This window comes from Thamnophis sirtalis, unplaced genomic scaffold, assembly GCF_051295495.1.
Source record: "Thamnophis sirtalis isolate CommonGarterSnake01/CBP01778 unplaced genomic scaffold, rThaSir2_p1.2 scaffold_2, whole genome shotgun sequence".
Taxonomy (NCBI): Eukaryota; Metazoa; Chordata; class Lepidosauria; order Squamata; family Natricidae; genus Thamnophis; species Thamnophis sirtalis.
The window spans coordinates 102,021,509-102,040,073 of NW_028261382.1; the positions used below are offsets into that span (position 1 = coordinate 102,021,509).

The 18,565-nt window shown below is 53.8% G+C and overlaps 1 protein-coding gene across 1 annotated transcript; it reads right to left on the minus strand.

Annotated features, from left to right (window-relative positions):
- Nucleotides 1–299: 299 nt before the first annotated feature.
- MAFA (MAF bZIP transcription factor A) lies at nt 300–1,770 on the minus strand. Its single transcript, XM_087703804.1, is given in 2 exon segments — nt 300–1,158; nt 1,161–1,770. Coding segments are annotated over 2 exon segments (1,095 nt in total). The 5' UTR covers nt 1,528–1,770; the 3' UTR covers nt 300–430.
- Nucleotides 1,771–18,565: the final 16,795 nt, after the last annotated feature.

Sequence of the window (18,565 nt, forward strand, 5' to 3'; positions counted from 1 at the left end):
GAAGGAGCGAGCGAGCGCCGGAGGGCGCAGGGTGCCCCGTCGGGGGAGGAGAGGCGAGCCGGGCTAAATCCCATACATGGCCGGCATGCAGGGGTCGCGGGGGGGGGGGAGAAGAAGAAGAAAGTGGGGAGGGGTCTCCGTCGAAGCGTCCTTCGCCCCCAGCCGACGACAAGCGGCTCCTTTCCCTCCATCTGTCTGTCCGTCCAGGCGGCGCTGTCCCTCTCTCCGTCCAGAGGGGTCCAGGCGAGGCGGGGATCTGTTGTGCCGTCGGAGGGTCCACACGTCCGGGCGGACGGACAGACGCGCAGACAGAGAGACCGAGGGGCGGATCCCCCTCCTCCTCCTCCTCCTTCCAAGCGCTGCGGCCGCGTCCTCCTCCGTCGGGCCGGGCCAGGAACGCCCCGCTCGTCCGCCCCGTCGGGGCCCGCTCTCACAGGTAGAAGTCCGCGGGCTTGGCGGGGCCGGGGGGCGGCGGGGCTTGGGGCGGGGGCTCCCGGGCGCCGTTGGGGGCGGCGGGGAAGGCGCGCCCGGCCAGCTTCTCGTACTTCTCCTTGTAGAGGTCTCTCTCCTTGGCCAGGCGCGTCACCTCCAGCTTCAGCTGCTCCACCTGGCCCTGCAGCTGGCACTTCTCGTTCTCCAGGATGTGCCGCTGCTGGACGCGCTTGTAGCGGCAGGACTGGGCGTAGCCGCGGTTCTTCAGCGTCCGCCGCTTCTGCTTCAGCCGGATCACCTCCTCCTTGCTGAAGCCGCGCAGCTGCCGGTTCAGCTCGCGCACCGACATGGAGACCAGCTGCTCGTCGGAGAAGCGCTCCTCCAGCCGCGCGTGCAGGTGCCCGGGGTGGTGGTGGCCGTGGTGGCCTCCGTGGTGGTGGCCTCCGTGGTGGTGGTGGTGGTGCCCGCCGGCCCCGCCCGGCCCGTGGTGGTGATGGTGGTGATGGTGGTGGTGAGCCAGGGACGGGTGCGCGTGCGGGCCGGTGGAGCCCGGCGCCAGCTCTTCGCCCGGGAAGGGCTGCCCTCGGAAGCCGTCGAAGCTGCCCCCGGGGGCTCCCCCGCCGCCCGGCCCACCGTGGTGCCCGTGGTGGTGGTGGGCGGCAGCCGGGTGGTGCGGGGCTCCGATCAGCGCCTCGACGGCGTCCTCGGGGGTCAGGTTGAGCGCCTCGGGTTGAGGTGGTGCTGGTAGCTCGACATCCAGTAGAGATCCTCCAGCTGCGCCGCCGCTTTGCCCGGCCCAAGGCCGTTGCCGCCGCCTCCTCCCCCTCCTGCTGCCGTCGGGGCTCCGAGGCCTGGCGCGGGCTGTCCGCCGGGGCTGGGCGCGCAGAAGCTGGGCGAGGAGGGCACGGAGGAGCAGGGGGTGCTGAGCGGCGTGGAGGAGAGCGATCCGGGCGGCGGGAGGCGATGGCAGAAGCGCTCCGCCTCGGCCGGCTCCTTCTTCACCTCGAACTTCATCAGGTCGAAGTCGTTGACGTACTCGATGGCCAGCGGGCTGGTGGGCAGCTCGGCCCCGCTCAGGGCCAGCTCCGAGGCCATCTCAGGCTGGGCCACGGGACGCCAGAGCCGCGCCCGCCCCGACGACGGCGCCGCCGCCGCCGCCCGCTCGCCCCGGCCGTCGGAGGGGCCCCCGGGGGTGGGGCGGCTGGTCCGTCTGGGCTGCCCCTGGAGACGGCTCCAGGCCCCCGCTGCGGGGAGGGGGCTTCCTCGACGGGGCCCCCCTCCCCGGCCCGATCCGCGCGAGGGTCCCGGCGCTGCGCCCTCCGCCGCCGCCGCCGGCCCGCCGCCTCCCCCCTCCGCGCGCAACTGAAGTGCTGAAGGGCGCACTCTGGCTTTTATAGCGAGGCCAGGCAGGCCCCGCCCGACGGGGCGGGGGCAGCCGCCTCCCCGCCTATAAGGGGGACGGGGCTGGCGGGGCCGCCGGCTGAGCCTATCGCCGCCCCGCCGTCCAGCTGTCAATCTCTCGCGGGAACAGCTGGAAGCCGGGCGGAGGGAGGAACGGGGAGGAAGGGGGGGTGAGAGAGGGAGGCAGAGGGGGTGGGAGGCTCCCCCAGCGGCCGCGCCCGGCAAGGGCTGCCCGCGCACGTGCGGAGACCCAACCGGGCGCTCGCGGCTTGACAGAGGAGGAGGAGGAAGAAGAGGAGGAAGAAGAGGGGGAGGAAGAGGACGAAGAAGGAGGAGGAGGAGTAAGAAGAGGGGGAGGAAGAAGAGAAAGAGGAGGAGGGGGAAGAAGGAGGAGGAAGAAGAGGAAGAGAAGGAAGAAGAGAAGAAGGAAGAGGAGGAGGAAGAAGAGGGGCGAGGAAGAAGAGGAGGGGGAAGGAGGGGGAGGAAGAAGAGGGGGAGGAAGAAGAGAAAGAGGAGGAGGAGGAGGGGGAAGAAGGAGGAGGAAGAAGAGGGGAAGGAAGAAGAGGAAGAGAAGGAAGAAGAGAAGAAGGAAGAGGAGGAGGAAGAAGAGGGGCGAGGAAGAGGACGAAGAAGGAGGAGGAGGAGTAAGAAGAGGGGGAGGAAGAAGAGAAAGAGGAGGAGGGGGAAGAAGGAGGAGGAAGAAGAGGAAGAGAAGGAAGAAGAGAAGAAGGAAGAGGAGGAGGAAGAAGAGGGGCGAGGAAGAAGAGGAGGGGGAAGGAGGGGGAGGAAGAAGAGGGGGAGGAAGAAGAGAAAGAGGAGGAGGAGGAGGGGGAAGAAGGAGGAGGAAGAAGAGGGGAAGGAAGAAGAGGAAGATCAGGAAGAAGAGAAGAAGGAAGAGGAGGAGGAAGAAGAGGGGCGAGGAAGAAGAGGAGGGGGAAGAAGGAGGAGGAAGAAGAGGGGGAGAAGAAGAGGGCCGGGTGGGAAAGGGCAGCACTGCTGCCAGGGAGGGAGGGGGGGGCATGCAGTTGTGCCAGAAGAGTGGGGGGGGGAGGCACTTTGTCTGAAGTGGAGGAAGGCCTCCTGCTGAAGGAGGGGCTGGACTAGAAGACCTCGAAGGTCCCTTCAAGCTCTATTGTGGATTGATTGAATACAGGAAATGGATATGAAGAAGGGACGGTAGGACAGGCATGGTGGGCACATTGGCGTGCATAAAATGTGCCTATGTGCCTACTATGTGCCTACTCCATTTCCTGTATTCATAATCATGTTTATACTTCTATCTATTTTATACATGCTTGATATAATAAAATAAATTATTATTTTTTTAAAAAAAGAGACAGGCACTTTGTCTGAAGTGAAGTGGGGGAGGGTCTCCTGCTCGAACAGGGGCTGGACTAGAAGTCCTCGAAGGTCCCTTCCAGCTCTATTGTGGATTGATTGATGGATGGGCTTGTGCTGGAGAGGGCGTGGCTGTGTCATCCCAAGGAGCCTCCGAGGGAAGGCAGCCTACTTGGGAAGCCCTTCCTTTCAGTCACGCCTCCCTCTGCCCAGGGACGGTGGCGGACAGCACCCTCCCTGAGAACGGATCACCCTGGCAGGTCTGGGTGTTGCACAACAGGCAGCCACACCCACAACAGAGACACGTGCGTACAGACAGACGGACAAAGAGGGGCTGCCAGGATCCTTGGCTTGCTTGCAAGGAGCATTGCCGACCTGGAGCGCCAAATGGGAGCTGGATGGGAGGCCACCAGGAGATCCAGAGGCTCAGCGAGGGGAAGCATCCACCTGAAAAAGGTAAATGATTTTGGTAGGTTCATGAAATCTGCTCCCCCACCCCCCCAAGTCCAGTTCACGTCCAGAGAGCAGGGAGCAGCACCTAAGGTGGAGTCCGGATGGATGGGGCGCCACTAGGAAAGCCAAGCTGGGGCTGCATTGTTGACAAATAGCCCAGTTCTGACCTTTTTCCTCAGGAATCCCACGGAGAAGCCCATGAAGTCATGAGTTGCCTCAAGGTTTCGGCTCAAAGGATATTTCCATTTTGTTTGCTTTCTTGGCGTCATCTAATTTGGGGTTGAGGTGGGGCGGGGGGGAAAGATGGGGACCCTCCCTCCACACCCTGAAGAGAAAGATGGCAGACGGTAATTGATCAATTATCTGGATTGTGCAAAGATGTCATGTGGCTCATAGCACGGTGGGCATTATCGATTTGGCCTGATAAAGCTAATAAAAGCAATTTGAACTGCTTGGATTCACTCTAGCCAGCCTGTTGTGCTTTTTTTAAAAAAACAAAACAAACCCCGAAACAATAACATGGCTTGTTCAATGCAGAGACAGAGAGACAGAGAGAGACAGAGAGAGAGAGAGAGAGAGAGAGAGAGAGACAGAGAGAGAGAGAGACAGAGAGAGAGACAGAGAGAGACAGAGACAGAGAGACAGAGAGACAGAGACAGACAGAGAGAGAGAGAGGGAGAAAGTAAAGAGGGGATAACAAAGAGAGAAAAACACAGAAAGTGAGAAAGAGAGAGAAAGAAAAAGGAAGAAAGAAAGAGTAAGAGATAGAGATAAAGAAAGTGTAAGACAGACAGAGACAGAACAAAAAAGCAACAGAGAAATGAGAGAAAGAGGGAAAGAGAAAGTAAGAGAGAAAGAGAAAGAGCAGGAGAGAAAGGAGAGAGAGAAAGTGAGAAAGAAAGAAGGAAGATAGAAGGAAGGAATGATAGGGGAAGGGAGGAGGAAGGAAGGAAGGAAGGTTATCACCACCCAAGGACTCTTACCTGTCTCTTTCAGTTTAAACAGGTGTGCTGGAAGAAGGATGGGAAATCCTTCTTCCTCTCTCTCTCTTTCTCCTCCCAACTTTCCTCACAGGGTTGTTGTTGAGGGGAAAAGGAGGGGGGAGATGAATTGGATATGTTCGCCCTCCTGACTTATTTGCAAAAATACAAAAGGCGGGATAGAAAATAAATAAATACCCCCCAAAATGCAACAATACAGATCCTTCTTTTCATTAAACTAGACATACCCAATTCCTGCTGCAGTTCTTCGTAAGTTTTGGAATGTCACTTGTTAATCTTGCATAATTCGGACACATTCTCAGAAATGGAAGGGAAGAAAGATTTGCTGCCCAGCCCCCCCTGGGCACCCCCTGTGAAGGATTACCCTGAGACACCCAATCCTGGCTTGGGGCAGAGGGCGCCCTACATCCAACTGTTTGAGCCGTGGTTTGCAAGATTGAGGCTGGGAGGGGGTGGGAAGAGAGAAGGGAGGGGATCCGCCTAAGTCCCCAGTGGACCTTCGGCCTGATCTGCCTCTGGCAGCAACTCAGAACTGGAGGAGGAGGAGGAGGAGGAGGAGAGGAGGAGGAGGAGAAGAAGAGAATGGAGAGAAGAGGAGGAGGAGAAGAGGAGGAGCAGAAGGAAGAGGAGGAGGAGAGGAGGAGGAGGAGAAGAGAATGGAGAGGAGACGAAGAGAAGGAAGAGGAGGAGGAGAAGAGGAGGAGCAGAAGCAAGATGAGGAGGAGAGGAGGAGGAGAAGAAGAGAATGGAGAGGAGAAGGGAGGAGGAGAAGAGGAGCAGAAGGAAGAGGAGGAGGAGGAGAAGAAGAGAATGGAGAGGAGAAGAAGAGAAGGAAGAGGAGGACAAGAAGAGGAGGAGAAGAAGGAAGAGAAGGAGGAGAGGAGGAAGAGAAGAGAATGGAGAGGAGAAGAGAAGGGAGGAGAAGAAGAGGAGGAGCGGAAGGAAGAGGAGGAGGAGGGGAAGAGGAGGAGGAGGAGAAGAGGAGGAGGAGGAGGAGGAGGAAGAGGGAAATGAAGAGTAGTAAGTATTGGTTATTAACATCCAGAGAAGGAGTATGAAGCACAGTGACTGATGATCTCTGGAGGCCCCAGCCGGACTTTCCCCCTCCTTTGACTCTTCCCAAAGACCCTCTCCGGCCTCCATGGACCAAGACTGAGAGAGCTAAAACTGGCCCCGTATTTCTTCCCACCATGAATGAGCCCTAACAACCCAGAGGGGAGATCTAACGCCCCAGTAAGGCAGACACGCATGGACACGTATGTGCTGGAGATGGGGATCCTCGGCCTGGAATCCCCTCTCCGGGTGCCAGAAGATCAGCAGCTGCCTGGACAGGGAGAGGAACACACGTCAGACACCCCCCCCCCCCTGCCCCAGATCCATCTCAGCAGCTGCCTCCTTGCGTGGACAGGGGGCATTAAAGGAGGGAGCCCAGGCAAGGCCTCCCATCGGATGGACGGACGGACGCTTCTATGCCAGGCTGGGGAGCCAGCAGCCAGCCAAGCCTGGGGATGGGGTTTCGGGGGGGGGAGGTCTATTTAGACAGGAGAGTTTGATTGAGGCTGCCAATCAAGCCCCCCCCCTCATAAGGAGACCTCAGCCCCCCCTTTCCCCGCAGCTCCTGTGTGCAGTAACACAAGAAAGCCTCACGTCTTGCTTTAGGACGGACAGGAAAAGGAGACGGGGTTGGACTGGAGAACCTTCAGCATCCCTTCCAACAATATATTCTTCTTCTTTCTGTCATGTCACGTATCCCTCAAGCAACAAGCAGGCAGGGGGTTGGACTAGAAGACCTCCAAGGTCCCTTCCAATTCTGCTATGCTCTTATTCTGTTTTCATATACCAGAACAGCTGCTGGAATGGAGTCTGTTGAATCTAGGGAAGAGAAGGACCAGGGGGGACATGATAGCAGCCTTCCAATATTTGAGGGGCTGCCCCAAAGAGGAGGGGGTCAACCTATTCTCCAAAGCCCCTGAAGGCAGGACATGAAGCAATGGATGGAAACTAATCAAGGAGAGAAGCAACTTGGAACTAAGGAGAAATTTCCTAACAGTGAGGACAATTAACCAGTGGAACAGCTTGCCACCAGAAGTTGTAGGTGCTTCATCACTGAGGGTTTTTAAGAAGAGACTGGACAGTCGCTTGTCTGAAATGGTGGGGTCTCCTGCTTGAGTAGGGGGCTGGACTAGAAGACCTCCAAGGTCCCTTCCAATACCGATTGATTGAACTACTGTCCAAAATGGTAGAGGGTGTCCTGCTTGAGCAGGGGGCTGGACTAGAAGACCTCCAAGGTCCCTTCAATTCTGTTAGAAGACCTTCTTCTAAACACTTCTTAAGCAAGGGAGGGTGGTCCCTTTCTCAGAAGCTGGTCTCAGGAGATTTCATTCTTATTTCTAAATTCAATCCATTCAATCTATTCTGTTCTATTCAATTCAAGTGCAGGATGAATGGTTGTGGAACTAGGTCCGTCTAAAGTAGGGAAGGACTAGGGGGTGACATGATAGCAGTCTTCCAGTATTTGAGGGGCTGCCCCAAAGAAGAGGGAGGTCAACTTATTCTCCAAAGCATCTCAAGAAACAACGGATGGACACTAATCAAGGAGAGAAGCAACTTGGAATTAAAGATAAATTTCCTGACAGTGAGAATAATTAACCAGTGGAACAACTTGCACCCAGAAGTCTCCTGCTTGGGCAGGGGGTTGGACTAGAAGACCTCCAAGGTCCCTTCCAACTCTGTCGTTCTGAACACTGACCTCAAGACACCAGGTCAAGCTTTTGTCCCTAGAAATGTCTTCGAAGGGCGCCATCGCCCCTTGACGGCTGAGTGTGCCAAGAGCCAGAGCAGGGTGCTAAGGACACTCAACACCGTCACTGAAAGAGAAACCACCCCAATTCCCAGCCCGAGGGCTCCGGGGAAGGGGAGAGGCTGCACCTGGGAATGCTGGCCCCGAAGGCAGGCAGCGGAGGCCAGGCCAAGCCAGATCGCCTTTCAAGCACCCGCTGGAGCAAGTAGGTGTCCCCAAGATGACTTTTCTGTGCTGGGAAGATTTGAGGCCGGGGCCTCCTTGGGGTGCCATCAAGGACCCCACGTCAGAGGTGGGTCTTCAGCAGGTTCTGAGCAGTTCTGGAGAACCGGTAGCGGAGATTTTGAATAGTTCAAGAACCGGTAAATACCACCTCTGGCTGGCCACGCCCCATCTATTCTCTGCCTCCTGAGTCCCAGCTGATCGGGAGGGAATGTGGATTTTGCAGTATCCTTCCCCTGTCATGCCCACCAAGCCATGTCACCCCCACCATGCCACACCCACAAATCTGGCAGTAAAAACATTTGAATCCCACCACTGGTTCAGACATTGTATGACTTAGCCAGGTAACCTCATCAGTGCTACAAGGGAATAGGGAATGAGGTTTGGGAGGAGGAGGAGGAAGAGGAAGAGGAAGAGGAAGAGGAAGAGGAGGAGGAGGAGGAGGAGGAGGAGGAGGAGGAGGAGGAGGAGGAGGACGACTACGACTACGACTACGACTATGACTATGGGGTCCTTGGTGCTTTCTGAGTTTGGTTGTTTTCTTGCAGACGTTTTATGATCCAGCCAGGTAACCTCATCAGTGCTACAAGGGAATAGAGAAGGAGGTTTGCAAGGAGTTGGAGAAGGAGGAGAACTGAAGGGTCCTTGGTGCTTTCTGAGCTTGGTGGTTTCCATGCAGACCAGAGGGGCCATTCAGCAGGTTCTCACCAGTTCTGGAGAACCGGTAGTGGAAATTTTGAATAGTTCAAGAACCGGAAAATACTACCTCTGGCTGGCCACGCCCCCATCTATTCTCTGCCTCCCGAGTCCCAGGCTGATCAGGAGGCAATGGGGATTTTGCAGTATCCTTCCCCTGCCACGCCCACCAAGCCACGCCCACAGAATCAGTCGTTAAAAAAAAGATTGAATCCCACCCCCTGCCCCATGTGCCTCCCTAAATACAGGTAGTCCTCATCTTAACGATCGCAACTGAGCCCCAAGTTTCTGTTGCTAGGGGAGACAGTTGTTCAGCGGGTTCTGCTCTGTTTCGCGACCTTCCTTGCCACAACTGTCAAGAGAAGAGTTGCAGAAGGTGATGGGGAAGTGAATTTGGCTTCTCCGTTGACTTTGCAAATTAATTGTTCTCATTAAATGTCAAAAATGTTTTCCTTAGTTCTAGGTTGCTTGGATAATTTACATCTGCTGCTTTTCCTTCTGGTGCTTTGGAAAATAAGTTGACCCCCCCCCTCTCTTCTTTGGGGCAGCCCCTCAAATAATTGTTTTGTCTAATTCTCCTTAGCTTCTCTCCTTGATTAGTTTCCATCCGTTGCTTCTTGTTCTACCCTCAGGTGCCTTGGAGAATAGTTTGACTCCCTCTTCTTTGGGGCAACCCCTGAGATACTGGAAGGAAGGAAGGTGGGAAGGAAGGAAAGAAGGAAGGAAGGAAAGAAAGAAGGAAGGAAGGAGAGAAGGAAGGAAGATGGGAAGGAAGGAAGCAGAGAAGAAATGGAGGGAGGGAGGAAGCAAGGAGAGAGGGAAGGGAGGAGAGGAGGGAAGGGAGGAGAGAAGGAAGGGAGGAGAGAAGGAAGGATCTCTTCTTGATTAGTTTCCACCCATTGCTTCTTGTTCTACCCTCAGGTGCCTGGGAGAATAGTTTGACTCCCTCTTCATTGGGGCAACCCCTGAGATACTGGAAGGAAGGAAGGTGGGAAGGAAGGAAAGAAGGAAGGAAAGAGAGAAGGAAGGAAGATGGGAAGGAAGGAAGCAGAGAAGAAATGGAGGGAGGGAGGAAGCAAGGAGAGAAGGAAGGAAGGAGAGGAGGGAAGGGAGGAGAGGAGGGAAGGGAGGAGAGAAGGAAGGGAGGAGAGAAGGAAGGATCTCTCCTTGATTAGTTTCCACCCATTGCTTCTTGTTCTGCCCTCAGGGTGCCTGGGAGAATAGTTTGACTCCCTCTTCTTTGTGGCAACCCCTGAGATACTGAAAGGAAGGAAGGTGGGAAGGAAGGAAAGAAGGAAGGAAAGAAGGAAGGAAAGAGAGAAGGAAGGAAGATGGGAAGGAAGGAAGCAGAGAAGAAATGGAGGGAGGGAGGAAGCAAGGAGAGAGGGAAGGGAGGAGAGGAGGGAAGGGAGGAGAGGAGGGAAGGGAGGAGAGAAGGAAGGGAGGAGAGAAGGAAGGATCTCTCCTTGATTAGTTTCCACCCATTGCTTCTTGTTCTGCCCTCAGGTGCCTGGGAGAATAGTTTGACTCCCTCTTCTTTGTGGCAACCCCTGAGATACTGAAAGGAAGGAAGGTGGGAAGGAAGGAAAGAAGGAAGGAAAGAAGGAAGGAAAGAGAGAAGGAAGGAAGATGGGAAGGAAGGAAGCAGAGAAGAAATGGAGGGAGGGAGGAAGCAAGGAGAGAGGGAAGGGAGGAGAGGAGGGAAGGGAGGAGAGGAGGGAAGGGAGGAGAGAAGGAAGGGAGGAGAGAAGGAAGGATCTCTCCTTGATTAGTTTCCATCCATTGCTTCTTGTTCCACCCTCAGGTGCCTGGGAGAGTAGTTTGACTCCCTCTTCTTTGTGGCAACCCCTGAGATACTGAAAGGAAGGAAGGTGGGAAGGAAGGAAGAAGGAAGGAAGGAAGGAAGGAAAGAAGGAAGGAAGGAGAGAAGGAAGGAAGATGGGAAGGAAGGAAGCAGAGAAGAAATGGAGGGAGGGAGGAAGCAAGGAGAGAAGGAAGGAAGGAGAGGAGGGAAGGGAGGAGCGAGAGCTGGCTGGGGGATTCTGGGAGTTGAAGTCCCCAGGACTTAAAGTCGCCAAGGTTGAGAAACACTGTTCTAGAGTCTCTGCATCTTTTTAACAACCCTTTTTGTTAACAGATTAACAGAGTTGGAAGGGACCTTGCAGGTCATCTAGTCCAACCCTCCTACCCAAGAAGGAGACCCTACACCATTTCTGACCAATGGCAGCCCAGTCTCTTCTTGAAAGCCTCCAGGGATGAAGCTCCCACAACTTCCGAAGGGAAATTCTGTTCCGTTGGTTGATGATTCTCACTAGGAGGGAAGGAAAGGAAAAGGGATAGGATGACTGATGATATTACCTAGTTTCAAGGAAACCACCAAGCTCAGAGAACACCTGGGACAAGGTTGGTGAACCTTTTCAGCCCAAAGTGCCGGAATTGGAGCGTCTGCGCGCGCACATGCTGGAAACCGGAAGCGCAGCCCCTTTTGTGCGCATGCGTGCATCAAGAAGATGTTCTTCTGGTTTCTAGCGCATGCGTGCACACCGGCCAGCTGGTCTTCACGCATGCCTGCGCACCAGAAACAGGAAGACCAGGTGGGCGGGTGCCCCTGTGGGTGCTGGAAACCCAAAGAGCAACGGGCGATGGCTGGCATGGCCCAAGAGACGCCTCTTCATGCCACTTCCAGCATGCCTGCGATAGGTTCTCCCTCATGGACTTCGCACCTCTTGCTTCCTTCCTGACCCTCTCTGGACAAAAACCCATTGTCTTCCTCCCTAAAAAGATAATTGAATGGAATATCCCCTCCTTCTTCCTGAAGTCAGCAGTGGGAGCCCCCCGTCCCCAGGCAAACAATTCCCTTCACCCTCCCCAAGGCCCATAAGTCTCTCTTGAACCTGGAGCCCCAACTTTGAGGAGCCAGAGGTAACCCATCGATTGTGCTTTATCCTTTCCCTCCATCCCTTTGTTTTAGCATGATGTTTTATTTAACACCTATCCTCCGCGAGCTGCACTGGCTGCCTATTGGTCTCCGGATACGCTTCAAGGCGCTAGAGGCCTCCTCCGAATTCCATCCGCCGGCCAGTGTCGACTGGCGACTACCCGGAGGAGAGCCTTCTCTGTGGCTGCTCCGACCCTTTGGAACGAGCTCCCCGTGGAGATTCGAACCCTCACCACCCTCCAGGCCTTCCGCAAAGCTGTTAAAACCTGGCTGTTCCGACAGGCCTGGGGCTAAAGAGCTGTTGCCCCCGTCTTGAATGGTATGACTGTTGTGTGTTTTTAAATTATGTATTGTTATGTATCATTTTTATTTTTTATTTTTGTCTGTACCCCCCCCCCTTCCCTGATTTGATTTGTTAGCCGCCCTGAGTCCCCTTCGGGGGAAAAGGGCGGCATATAAATATAATAAATGAAATGAAATGAAAGAAATGTTTAAAGACCTGTTTCAAAAACGAAGAGTGCAAAGTAAGATCCCTTCTTCTGTGACTGTCGGTGCTTCCCAGGTCGGACAGAAAGGATCCGACGTGGAGGACTGATTTCTCTTTCCCCCCCACCTCAACAAAGACCCCATCCGAGAGGGTCATGAAAACGTATTTAAAGAAAGAGGAACTTACACACAGGAGCAGCCCCGGAGAGACGGGCGCTAATGAATACGGAGAAGACTTCAAGGCAACGGCAAGCGTTTGCTTCCTCATTAGCCGAGAGCCTCTTTTATTGGGGGGCTCCTGAGGTGGTGGGAGACTCCGCCAAAATTGATAGCTGCAATTTTCCGAGGCTGAAGTGATTTGTTCACCTCGGTTACGACGCCGTCGAGACCCAAATAATCCTCAGGCGCAGGAAGGAAAATTTACTCGCAATATTCAGGATACGCAACAACCTGCTGTTGCAGGAAGGGGTAGAAATTATCCAGGAATTCAGCTCCAGACCTGCTAGGAATGGAGAGCTTGATTTGTCCTGAGCGGCGATGAAGGCTTTCTCCGGCCTGGTATCCTCCCGGAAATTTATTTATTTACTTTGTCAAACATGTATGAGATCCTCACAGGTAGAAGTATGAACATGGACATCAACGCAGAAAATGGGTACGCATAAACGGGGACAGGAGGACAGGGAGGCACTCTGGTGCGCTAATGCACGCCCCCGTTATGGAATTCTTGCGAATGGGGTGAGGTCAACAGTAGAGAGTCTTAGGTTTAAATTATGGGGGTTTGAGGATGTAACAAGGGAGTCGGGTAGAGCATTCCGGGCGTTGACCCCTCTGTGGCTGAAGTCGTATTTTTTGCAATCGAGTTTGGAGCCGTTTACCTTGAGTTTTTATCGATTGTTTGCCCGTGTATCATTGAGGTTGAAGCTGTAGTAGTCATTGACAGGTAGGACGTTGTAGCAGACAATTGTGTGTACTACGCTTAGGCCAGACCTTAATCGGCGTAGTTCTAAGTTGCCTAAGCGCAAAACTTCGAGCCTGGTGGCAAAAGGGATTCTGTTGCGAGCAGAGTAGTGGAGGACCCTTCTCGTGAAATACCTCTGGAGCCGCTCGATCCAGGCAGGCGAGCTGTATCCGAGAATTGGTCTGGCAAAGGTTTTGGAATGAACTCCCCGTGGAGATTCGGACCCTCACCTCTCTCCAGGCCTTCCGGAAAGCCGTCAAAACCTGGCTGTGCCGGCAGGCCTGGGGTTGATGAGTTCCCCTCCCCTCTCGGCTTGTATGGTTGTATGACTCTTGTGTATTTTAATTGCGTGTATTGTGTTTGTATCCCCTTTTCCCCTTTTGAGTTGTTCGCCGCCCTGAGTCCCTCCTGGAGAAGGGCGGCATACAAATAAACTAAATCTTACTCTTAATTGTATGCCCTGGTTAAACAGTGCAATATTCCCGGAGAAGAAGCTTCTCAAAATTAAGTTAACAGCTCTTAATGACTTTTTTGCAATGCTGTTACAAGGAGGAGTGAGACTGCTTGAGAGAAGGACTCCTCGGTCTTGGTGCTAAGTCTTGGGCAGATGTTGGCCATCAGCTCCATTCACACCTTGAGGAGTGTGGAGGTGGACACCTGTGGAAGGTGGGTCGACGGCCAAGAAGGCCAGAGGGTCAGCCATGGGGAAGTCTGACATCTCACGCTCCTCTGGTGACCCCGAGAGCTTGGCCGATGGAAGGGACTTCCTCTGCATCAGAGGATGGTTGGGGACCCACATCAGAGACCCCAGACAGAAGGAGGGAATCGAGAGCCCCAGTGCTGACTGAGGCATGAGGGGAAAATATGACTTGGTTTCTTTCTTTGAAAACAGAAGTTGCCTTCGGAGAGCTTCATCACTGGAAGCTTTCAAGAAGAGACTGGGCTGCCTTCAGAAATGGTGTAGGGTCTCCTGCTTGGACTAGATGACCTCCATGGTCCCTTCCAACCCTATTCATCTGTAAACTTTCTCAGAATAAGAGAAGGGACCTCGGAGGTCTTCTGGTCCAACCCCCTGCTCAAGCAGGAGGCTCTATGCCCGTGATGGGCACCCATGCCATTGCCAGTTGCTGATTTCCAGCACGCTGGACAGCTGGTCTTTGTGGCTGTCGGAGTGCCGGAAAATGGCCTGGAAACGGCCTTGAAAACAGCCCCCAAAAAGCAATTTTTGAGCCCTTTTCAGGCTGTTCTCAAGCCATTTTTTGGATCATTTCTGGGTCATTTTCAAGGCTGTTTTCTGGGCTGTTTTCCAGGCCATTTTTCTGGTGGTTTTCAGGCCGTTTTGGGACCATTTCCAAACTGTCTTTCAAGCCAAAAATGCCCCCAAATGGACTGAAAACAGCCCAGAAAACAGCTGGAAAATTGCCTGGAAAATGGCCCCCAAAACCCAGCCAAAATACTGGCATGGGTGCCCCGGCCAGCTGGTTTTCGGGTTTCTGGTGCTGCGGCAAACATGAAGACTATCTGGCTGTGCATGTATGTGGCAGAAACCAGAAGACCAGCTGACCAGGCCTGCATGCCTGTTTTTTGGCTGTTTTTTTGCCAGCTGGCCTTCAGGTTTACGGTGCGCACATATGTACCTGCATGCACAAGCATTCGGCTTTGGGCCCTTGGTGCCAAAAAGGTTCCCCATCGCTGCTCTCTGCCGTTTCAGATAGGTGGCTGTCCAATCCCTTCAAAACCTCCCATGATAAGAGCACAACTTCTGGAGGCAAGTAGTTCCCCTGGCTAATTATTGTCCTTACTGTTAGCCAAGAGGCGTGGAGCAGGGGTGAAATACTACCGGTTCGGGCTGGTTCGCTAGAACCGGTAGCAAAAAATACTAAAAAAAGAGTTTAAAAAACCCATTCTGATGATCGCACAGCTGCGCTTCAGAACTTTTTTATTTTATTTTACTTTTAAAGCATTTTTTTTTTAACAGGCTCTCCGGAAACACGGGGGTGGGGTGTTCGTTTTTGCTCCCAGGCCAAAAAAAGGGAGTGGGGGAGTGCTGAGAAGGAAAGAAAGAAGGAAACAAAGAGAAAGAGAAAGAAAGAAAGAAAGAAAGAAAGAAAGAAAGAAAGAAAGAAAGAAAGGAAGGAAGAAAGGGAAGGAGGGACAAATGAGAGGAAGGAAGGACTACAAACCTGGCACTAGACGCAGCTTCAGAGGATAGTCCAGGGCTGGAAGGGACCTGGAGGTCATCTAGTCCAACCCTGCTCCAGCAGGACATTGTTAAAGGGAGTTTCTGTCTTTTGATCCCCCAGTTACATCATTATATAGCCACACCCACCCAGTCACATGACCCCCCACCAAGCCACGCCCACAGAACCAATAGTAAAAAAAAATTAGATTTCCCCAGTGGTCTGGGACCTTCCTGGAAGGGCGGAAAGGACTTTGTGTTGTGGACTGGGGATAGACGCGAAGAGCCAAGGTGGCGCAGTGGTTAAGGTGCAGTACTGCAGGCCACTTCAGCTGATTGCTATCTGCAGTTCGGCAGTTCTAATCTCACCGGCTCAAGGTTGACTCAGCCTTCCATCCTTCCGAGGTGGGTGAAATGAGGACCCGGATTGTTGTTGGGGGCAATATGCTGACTCTGTAAACCGCTTAGAGAGGGCTGAAAGCCCTAGGAAGCGGTATATAAGTCTAACTGCTATTGCTATTCCTTCCTTCTCCCCTATCCCTCCCTCCCTCCTTTTCCTTCCTTCCTTCCTTCCTTCCTTCCTTCCTTCCTTCCTTCCTTCCTTCCTTCCTTCCTTCCTTCCTTCCAGGTTGACTCAGCCTTCCATCCTTCCGAGGTGGGTAAAATGAGGACCCGGATTGTTGTTGGGGGTGATATGCTGACTCTGTAAACCGCTTAGAGAGGGCTGAAAGCCCTATGAAGCGGTATATAAGTCGCTGGCTGGGGAATTCTGGGAGTTGAAGTCCGGACATCTTCAAGTTGCCAAGGTTGAGAAACACTGGTCTAGACTTTAAGATGCTCTTATCTGCAGATAACAATTCTGCCCCCCCCCCCCAGTGCTTTTCAAGACGTTTTCCTGGAGAACCAAGGACAAAGTGCCAACTTGCCCCACCCAGATGGGGCAGCCTCTCCTGAAAACTCGCCAGGCTGGCTTCCCTTATGCAAAAAAGCAAGTTTCAAAAAGCAAGGCTCTTTGATCAGGCAGCCGCGCTCAGCTCTATCGGGAACGCCGACAAAGACAGGACCTTAAATCACGGAGATAAAGCAACGGAGAGGGAGACATAAAGGCAGCCCGATCGAAGGGGAGGGGGCTGCTAATCGCCCCCTCGCTGCAGCCCTCCATCCCCGGGACGAGGGGCAGGGAAGTGCCGAGCGTGGCAGATTGCGCCTCTCTTCCCAATCAATCTTTTATTAGCTCCGTGGCTGCTCGGTGGGGATGAGCGGAGCTGAATCACCGGTGGGGGGGTGGGGGTGGAGGGATGGGGAGGGAGGGAGAAGAAGAGTCGGCCTTTGGCTGCTGGCAGCCGGGGAAGGATGGGGCGGCCCCAGCTGTGTCGGTGGGGCAGGGAGGCTGGATCCAAAGAGAGGAGGAGGAGGAGGAGGAGGAGGAGGAGGAGGAGGAGGAGGAGGAGGAGGAGGAGGAGGAGAGGAGGAGGAGGAGGAGAGGAAGGAGGAGGAGGAGGAGAGGAAGAAGGAGGAGGAGGAGAGGAAGAAGGAGGAGGAGGAGGGGTAAGAAGAAGGAGGAGGAGGAAGAGGAGGAGAAGGAGAAGAAGGAGGAGGAGGAGGAGAGGAAGAAGGAGGAGGAGGAGGAGGAGGAGGAGGAGGAGGAGGAGAGGAGGAGGAGGAGGAGAGGAAGGAGGAGGAGGAGGAGAGGAAGAAGGAGGAGGAGGAGAGGAAGAAGGAGGAGGAGGAGGGGTAAGAAGAAGGAGGAGGAGGAGAAGGAGAAGAAGGAGGAGGAGGAGGAGGAGGAGAGGAAGAAGGAGGAGGAGGAGGAGGAGGAAGTGGAGGAGGAAGAGGAGAAGAAGGAGAAGAAGGAGGAGGAGAGGAAGAAGAAGGAGGAGGAGAAGAGGAGGAGGAGAAGAAGGAGGAGGAGGAGGAGGAGGAGGAGAGGAAGGAGGAGGAGGAGGAGGAAGAGGAGGAGAGGAAGAAGAAGGAGGAGGAGAGGAAGAGGAGGAGAAGAAGGAGGAGAGGAAGAAGAAGGAGGAGGAGGAGGAAGTGGAGGAGGAAGAGGAGAAGAAGGAGGAGGAGAGGAAGAAGGAGGAGGAGGAGGAGGAGGAGGAGGCATCCTTTGCCCACTCGCGATGCGACCTTGTGGGGTCACGGAAGGTCTTCAAGAGAACCACCGAGCTCAGAGAGACACGAGGACTTCTACCGTCCTCCAGGACTTCTACCGTCCTCCTCCTCCTCTCTGAAAACCAAACTCTCTTCGAAGACTGATGATGTTCCCTAGTTGGGTAATAAAAAGTCTGGAAGAGAAGCACCAAGCTGAGAGAGCACCAAGGACCCCACGGTCATCTTCCTCCTCCTCTTCCTCCTCCTGTATTCTGCAAACCCCTCTCCTTTCTAACGCTGATGATGTTATCTAGTTGGGTCATGAAACATCTGCAGAAAAACAAGCAAGCTCAGAGACCCCCCAGTCCTCCTCCACCAACCTCCCTGTTTTCTAGCACTGATGATGTTACTTAACTGGGTAAGGAGAAATCTGCAAGAAAACCACCAAGCTCAGGCTTTCATGCCTGCAAACCATCTTGTCCTTTGGCCTTCAGGCCTGCCACACTTTCTACTATTTTCTCTCCTGGGGAAATGGGAGGGGGATTATACGGAGTTAGACTCTATGTAGCCATAACAACATTCTTCTTAGAAAGCCAAGGTCATCTTTTGTCTCTGCACCTGACCGGAACTGGATGGGTGGAAGCTGCCAGCGTGGCAGTGGGAGATTGGACCATGGGGTGGACCTGGGGTGGGGGCGGAAGGGCAAGATCTTGAACTTTCAGCCAGGTGGGGAAAACCGGGAAGCCTTCAGATTCGGGTTTCCCCAGATGTGCCAACATGGCTCTCTTCATAAATTGGAACTCTGAGGAATCCTTTGCCTTGGACTCTGATTTAATTTTGGATGCTATTTGGAAACTGGACATTAACCTGAATCTTCATATGACCCCCCTTCCTATTTTCCCACTTAGGCACCTAGAATGCCCCTGTTCTCCTCCTCCTCTTCTTTCATCTAGTCCTGCTACAAAAGCCCCCCACCCCCTCTAAGACTGATGAGGTTACTTAGTTGGGTAACATCTTCAAAAAAACAGGTGTTCTCAGAGAGCAGCAAGGACCTCACCATCTTCTTCTTCTTCCTCCTCCTCCTCTTCCACACCACAAACCCTACTCCCCTGTAGCATGGATTGTGTTGCCTAGTTGGTTAATGAAACGTTGGCAAGAAACCAAACAAGTTCAAAGACCCCCAAGAACCCCACAGTTTTTTTCCTCCTCCTCCTCCCAAACCTCATTCCCTATTCCCTTGTAGCACTGATGATGTTGCCTAGTTTGATAATGAAAAGTCTGCAAGAAAACCACCAAGGTCATAGAACATTAAGGAAGACCTCCTCCCCCTTCTCCTCCTCCTCCTCCTCCCCCCTCCTCCTCTTTGTCTTCTCTTTGTAAGAAATGCACCTTGTCAACAAGTGTGAACATTTTGCTTGCATTTATGTGTATTAAAAGCATCCAGACAGGTCTACGTTACAAATGGCTAGGAGTCCAAAGCTGGGCAGGAACCGTTAAGGAAAGCTCGCAAAAGAGGAGAGGTTGCAAATCCTCCAGAGAGAGAGAGAAAAAATTAAAACCAGCTTTGCCT